Raw genomic sequence first — 7,611 nt, 5'->3', positions numbered from 1 at the left:
CTTGTTGTCTCGGATTCTCCAGCATCTGCAGTTCCTACTATCTCTGACTTACAAAAGGCAATGGACACAGTGCTGCATAACAGATTTGTGAACAACATTAGAGATTTTGATATAAAAGGACACTAGAAACATGGACACAAAATTGGCTTGAGTGTCAAGAGACTAAGAGTAGCATGGCTGAAGGTTTGTAGTGGAGTTCCCTCCTGTTAAGATGTCTGTTCCTCCGATATACATGAACAATGTAGACCTTGATGTGCAACTTTAATATTTACAATATGATGTGAAACTTGGACTTTGTAAACCATGAGGAACACAGAACTTTAAAAAGGGCATATGTTGGTGGAATGTGTGGACAATTAACTGATGAAATTTAATGCAGAGGAGTGTGAAGTGATAAACTTTGGTAGGAAGAATGGAAGGGCACAATGTAAAGAGTACAATACGAAAGGGAGCACAGGAGCAAACGCACATGTACAACTCATTGAAGATGGCAGGACAAGTTGAGAGCGGAGTTAATAAAGCACAGACCACCCTGGGCTCCAACAAGAGTGGCACATGTACAAAACCAAGGAAGGTTTGTTGCAGTTGCACAAAACACATGTTTTTTCAGTTGGAAAGATGTGAAAATATTAGTGTCGAAAAGATTCACGAGAATTGTTCCACGCTTGAGGAATTGAGTAGTTGGAGTTGATCTCCATGACAGACAAGTGAAGAGGATATTTGAGGAGGCTCCTCATAGTTCGTCCCTGCATACTCTATTCCCATTTGTTGGAAGGATAGAAACAAGAGGAACAGATTTAAAGGAATTGGCAACTTGAAGAAAATCTTTTTTCGTACAGAAGGTAGTTAGGATCTGAAAGGCACAGCCAGCATATGGTGGGGGCAGCTTCACAATGGAATTGCTTTAGTATCCGAAAAGGAAAGCTTTCTGGCTGCAGGAAAAGGAAAAGGAGTGGAACTGGGCACACAGAGGTCCCTGATTTACGAACATCCAACTTACAAATGCTCGTACTTACAAATGTGACCTCATACAGGGGTGTAGCTTTAAAGATCTGGCATACGAGCGTTTCCTGTACTCATGAAAGCTTACTTTACATTGTCCTGCATAGTGTTCCGACTTGGGTACAAACTAACTTGTAAATGGACTCAGAATGGAACCTGTCTGCAACCCAGGGACTGTCTGTCTCCTTCAGAGAGCCAGAGTGAATGCCTGATTTCTGTGATGTCACTATTCCATGATTCTTCAATCTTCTCCGCCCTGTTCTCTTGGACGTCTTGCAGTTCTGTGTCTGGCCAGGCTTATACTTGTTTTCAACAAAAAAGCAGTAGGCATATTGGGCCTCTCTTGTTGCCTTAGGAAATACTTCAGCTTCATTGAAATGGCCAAGGGGAATTTTATGTCACTCACCACCAAAGCTTCTGTATACATCAAATCTGTATCTTAATTAGACATCTATGGGTAGCAGTGATCCTCAATATATTGGCTTGCTCTTTCACATTGAAACATAACTCGCTGAGAGTTTGGCAAGCTGGTTTGACCACTCAATTCTGTATTTCTGGTCAGCAACATTCCTTGCCACCAGTGAACTTTGCAAATCATGCCCAATTAGCAGGTTTTCCACAGCAACAGTGATATACTGGACCTTAAACATTAATACACCAGTTGTAAAAAGTGAAAGATGTCACGTTAGAAGGACTGACAAATCCTTCGCAATCACTGCACTTCAGCGGGTTCAATAAACTCCTGGTCTCAGCTTAGTCTTGGATACTATGAATTGAATAGGAAGGAATGAAAGATATTGCTTTGCACAACTCAATTCTGAACTGTCTCTCTCACATTTTTAATTTAAGTAACCCACATGTTTTTTGGTACAAAAATGAAAAGATGATGGATTGGAAAAGGGCAGGTGATCAAAAAACCTTTCTGGTGCAATTATGCTTTAACTTCTGCACTCTCAAACTCTCATCCAGTCACACTACCTCAAATGATCAGCCACACAGTGCTTTAGGAGAGACAAAAATAAAGCCAATGTGGGATTTGGGGAAGAAAGAAAATTTGGCCAAATTCTCCCAAGGTCAGTCAAACGAGCACCATTCAGAAACAGCGAATACAACACTTAAAGGAATCTTTCATTTCCGAAACTGAATTCAGATGCATTTTCTAACAGTCACATATAGCAAACCTTTTATTAAGCAGCATCTGTGGAAACCAGGAGTGTGCCAGTTGACTGAATATTCTAGACAATGAAGAGCTTCGCATAACCGCAGTAAACCCTGACGAAGTGAAGCTTCGAGGCATAAACATCCCTCAAAAAAAATTATGTAAAAAAAATCTACTCACCTCCTAAAATCAATGTGAAAACATACAGGAAGTAACAGAAATGTAATACATGGGTGTACACATCACCGTTATACTTTATTCACAGCATAAATACTCAGACATCATAGTTGATAATGATATTTGAGGTATATAACTTTTGCTGGTTTATCAATAGTGCCAATTGATAAGGTGCTGGTTAAAACAAAGTTTGCTGTAATTCAAATATTCTGCCCAGGTACCTGCAGACAGCACTGCAGTGCCTTCCTCCAGATCACTGATCAAGAATACAAAAATTGATACCACCAAAAATAAAAATCACATTCAACTGAATGGCCACCACTACCTGCCAATAGTATGCAGAATATTTCACCAATTTTCATGATCGCTGCATGTTTCAAGTACCTGGACAATTTCATAAAAGCTGTAGGTACCTAAACTATTGATATAAATGAACCCATTTCCAGGAACTAAGGATGGTGGTAAGAAATCCTAATTTCGTATAAATTCACAACAAGCCAAGCCTAAACAGAAGTTCAGGGCTAAGGACATCTACACCTTTGGTAGGATACAAATGAGCATCCTACAAATTAGGATCATGAGTTGAAAGCAACTGCTCACAAGAAAAATAAGAATTTTAATTCAGTTCAAATGTTGAAAAAAAACAGTACTTACTGTTTTCTTCTTTTGTAACAATCACAGCAATTGCTTTAAGTGGACCATTGTCAGAATTAAATGCATCTTCTTTGATCTCAAACATAATTGTTTTGTGTGTAACTTCAGCACTTGGCACTTGTAATTTACCAGCAGGCTGGGGAGGGTCTACGAATAAATGAGAAGTAAAATGAAACAGCACAATATCTTTTCAATATCCTGTAATGGTTGTATACAAATATTGGCGTTGGATGCAATACAAGAACTTTTTAGGAATATTCAATGCAAAACAATTGCCCTTTAGTGATAGATGACCCGACCTGCACTTCTCTCTCAAACATTATGAACAATTTCTTTTCCCCGTTCTCTTGGGAAAACATCTTGAATTAATTTATATTTCAATAAATTTACCTAACAAAATGTATTTCAAAGTTTATTACAGAATGGGTAAAATGGTTTGGCTTGATTTCATTGCTTGTTCCTATCATTGGGGCATGGGATTCTTGCATTTCAGGTACCTAGATTCTGTTTCAGGCAGTTCACCTCACCTAGAGCAGGTTTGGATGGGGAGAAAGTCCTTTCATGCTACCCAAATACAATATCTCAGCCTGGATCTTTAAACAGCACAACTGGCATTATAGCATCAGCCTCAAATGAGGCAGCCAAACTCACTAATATTCCTCATTGGAACTCAATGGACGAAGTAATGGGGTTTTCCAATCTGCACCCCTAGGAGTTGTAGACTTGTGTTAAGAGCTTGCGTCAAAAAGTTTCCATTAGTGCAGTTACATCCTGCTGAACTGTGTGTAGAAGGTTATTAACACTAGGACAAAGTGGATAAGGACTGCCAAAGATATTTTAAATGGGAAGTCTGTAGTTAGTAAACAGTCCAAACTTTCATTCACTTTTTCATCCAGATACATGCAGGATGTTTCCAATGACTGGGGAGTCAAAAGCCAAAGGGTCACAAGTCTAAGTGTATAGGGTAGGCCATTTAGGACTCAGGTGAGGAGAAATTTCTTCACCCAGAGAGTGGGGAACCTGTGGAATTCTCTGTCACAGAGAGTGGCTGAGGCCAAAATGTTGAATGTTTGCAAGAAGGAGATAGATATAGTTTTTAGGGCTAAAGGGATCAAAGAGTATTGGGCAAAAGTGGGAACAGGATACTGAGTAGGATGATCAGCCATGATCATATCGAATGGTGGAGAAGGCTTATAGAGCTGGATGGTCTACTCCTATTTTCTACTCTGGGTAAGAAAGGGAAAGGGTAATATTTAGTTCATTGCAGTTATCTAATGTAGCAGTGAGTTAGCTCAAGACTTATCCCTTCAGTCCTGGCACATGCAAACAGTGCATATTAGGATCTTGTATTCACCCTAAACCACTCCTCTCTGCTCCTATGATGCTGCTTGGCCTGCTGTGTTCATCCAGCCCTGCACCTTGTTGTCTCGGATTCTCCAGCATCTGCAGTTCCTACTATCTCCCTCCTAGTATGTGCTTTCTTAACTTTTAAGCTGACTGTTAAGCTAAGTGGTTGGAAAATGGGGTGGAGTGTCAAATTTTCTGATATGTACTCCCAGTGCAGTAAAATATGATATCTACACTTGCAACATGCTGCATTGAACATTACTATATACAGAGGACAGTAAGGGATGATGGCTTATGATGACAGACCCAGGCGCCAGTTCCACATGATCTTACATTGCAATTTGTTTACTGTGAAGACAGCGCGCCGAGTTTAAAACTTACGTGTAATGCCAGACGTGCACTCTACGCGGGTTGATGTACTCGGACTACCACATGACAAAGTGGTGATAGTCACAGAATAATTTGTGAAGAATACAACATCATTCAGCGTGAATTCTTGCATTCGTGAGGTACAGCTCGAAGCTGTATAATTTAGCTGAGTGCTGAGGTTTGTTGCCTTGATAGAAAAGCCGTTGTTCTTTCCATCTGGACATGCCCAATCCAATTTAAGGACAGGCTGGAGATCTATCCCTGTACACTTCAGTGAAGAAGAATTAACTGCAGCCGCATCTGCAGGGAAACCAGAACATCAAATTGTGTAACAAAGAAACCTTCTTCAATTAAAGTCAAGATCTGAAACAATAGCAATCTGTTCTGTAACAATCTCATTGCTTTCCCCCTTTATTTAGGCTCTGACCTGCCCTTCCTAGCTTCTCTCCTGAAGATGTGGCTTGTTTAGATACCTCCTCAAAAGTACTGATCCCACTTTAGACTATCACTCAGTAGCTTTTCTTGTGACAACACATTGAATAAAGCAATTAACCAAGTAGAGATGGCTGGGCAGGTGATGTGCAGTAGCTATATGATGTGGGAGATGGCTGATCCCATAGCGAACTGCGGTGACCACATCTGCAGCAAGTGTTGGCTGCTGGAGGAACTTCAGCTCAGAATTGATGAGCTGGAGTCCAGGCTTCAGGCACTGCAGCACATCCAGGAGGGGGAAAGAGTTACCTGGACACTCCGTTTCAGGAGGCAGTCACACCTGGTAGATTTAGTAATTCAAATGTGGTCAGTGGCCAGGGATAGCAGGGTGTGACTGCAAGTGAGGCAGGTAGAGGGATTCTGTATTCAGGAACAGAGGAGCCTCAGCTCTTGACCTTGTCCAACAGGTACGAAGTACTTGCTCCCTGTGTGGATGAGGAACAGGACTGCAGGGAGGATGAGCCAGCTGACCACTGCACCATGGCACGGGAGGCCATTCAAGAGGGGGCAGCAAAAAGACAGGTGGTAGCTGTAGGGGATTCTATAATTAGGGGAATAGATAGTATCCTTTGTAAGCAGGATCGAGAGTCCCGCATGGTATGTAGCCTGCCCAGTGCCAGAGTAAGGGATATCTCTGACCGGCTGGAAAGGATATTGGAGTGGGAGGGGTGGATCTAATTGTTGTGGTCCATGCCGGAACAAACAACGTAGGCAAGACTAGGAAACAGGACCTGTTCAGAGATTATCAGGAGCTATGAGCGAAATTAAAGAACAGGTCCTCAAGGGTTATATAATCTCCGGATTACTGCCCAAGCCATGTGCAAATTGGCATAGGGACATGAGAATAAGGGAAGTAAACACATGGCTAACAGAGCTGTGTGGGAAAGAGGGATTCCTTTTCATGGGGCACAGGCATCCAAATTGAAACAGGAGGGCTCTGTACCACTAGGATGGTCTCCACTAGAACTGAGCTGGGACCAATGTTCTAGCAAAAAGTGTAAATACGCTGGTCAACAGGACTTTAAACTAGAAAGTGTTGGGGGAGGGGCATGGTGGATGTGAAGGACAAAACACCAAGTAGTGTAATGGCCAATGGAAAACAAAGGAGCAGGTTAACATCTGAGGGGGTGGATTTAACAGATGGAAAACTATGAAAAAGATGAAAAGTAAGGAGAACTCAGAAGCAGTTATTAAAGTTTCCAGAACATAAAACAGGACAGTGTTGAGAGGGTCAGTAATCAAACTTCAAGCACATTGGATAAACAAAGGACAGTGAGAAGAGGGATGGTTAATACAGGACTGAAGGTATTATATCTGAATGCACGCAGTATAAGAAATAAGGTAAATGAGCTTGTGGCGCAGATCAAAATTGGCAGGTATGATGTGGTGGGCATCACGGAGACGTGGCTGCAAGGGAATCAGGTCTGGGATCTGAATGTTCAAGGATATACATCTTATGGAAAAGGCAGACAGGTGGGTGGGGGAGGTGGGGTTGCCTTATTAGTAAGAAACGAAATTAAATCAATAGCAAGAAACGATGTAAGGTCAGATGATGTAGAATCTGTGTGGGTAGACTTAAGGAACTGCAAAAAGGCAAAAAAGTAAAAAAAACTGTAATGGGAATTATATACAGGCCTCCAAACAGTAGTCAGGAGCTGGGGCACAAGATACACCAGGAGATAGAAAAGGTGTGTAAGAAAGGCAAAGTTACAGTGAACATGGGGGGGTTTTCAATATGCAGGTAGACTGGGAAAATCACGTTGGTGTGGATTGCAAGAAAAGGAACTTGTGGAATGTCTACGAGATGGCTTTTTGGGACAGCTTGTGGTGAAGCCCACTAGGAACAGGCAATACTGGATTTAGTGTTTTGTAATGAGGCAGACTTGATAAGGGAGCTTAAGGTGAAGGAACCCTTAGGGGGCAGTGATCATAATATGACTGAATTTACTCTGCAATTTGAGGGGGAGAAAATAGAATCAGAGGTAACGGTATTACAGCTGAATAAAGGCAACGACAGAGGCATGAGGGAGGAACTGACCAGAATTGACTGGAAGAGGAGCCTAGCAGGAAAGACAGTGGAACAGCAATTACGGAGTTTCCGGGAGTAATTTGGGAGACACAGCAAAAATTCATCCCTAGGAAAAAGAAGCAAACTAAAGGGAGGATGAGGCAACCAGGGCTGACAAGTGAAGTCAGGGATGGTATAAAAGCAAAAGAGAAAGCATATAATGTGGCGAAGGGCAGTGGGAAACCAGAGGATTGGGAAGCTTACAAAGACCAACAGAGGGCAACAAAAATAAAAAGAAATAAAGGAGGGAAGATACGAGGGTAAACTAGCCAGTAATATAAAGAGGATTGTAAGAGTTTCTTTAGATATATAGAGGGCAAAAGAGAGGCAAAAGTGAACATTG

The 7,611-nt window shown here is 41.7% G+C and overlaps 1 protein-coding gene across 1 annotated transcript in view; it reads right to left on the bottom strand.

Annotated features, from left to right (window-relative positions):
* Positions 1–7,611, bottom strand: part of ptprja (protein tyrosine phosphatase receptor type Ja) — a 102,671-nt gene that overhangs the window by 44,784 nt on the left and 50,276 nt on the right. Inside the window, exons 14-15 of the mRNA XM_048607138.1 lie at positions 4,721–5,008; positions 2,993–3,139 (exon numbers count right to left, since the gene is read on the bottom strand). Coding sequence (XP_048463095.1) covers positions 2,993–3,139; positions 4,721–5,008 — 435 coding nt within the window. The remainder of the gene's footprint in view (positions 1–2,992; positions 3,140–4,720; positions 5,009–7,611) is intronic.

This window comes from Rhincodon typus, chromosome 17 (genome assembly GCF_021869965.1).
Source record: "Rhincodon typus isolate 14 chromosome 17, sRhiTyp1.1, whole genome shotgun sequence".
NCBI lineage: Eukaryota > Metazoa > Chordata > Chondrichthyes > Orectolobiformes > Rhincodontidae > Rhincodon > Rhincodon typus.
This window is presented reverse-complemented; position numbering and strand designations above follow the sequence as displayed.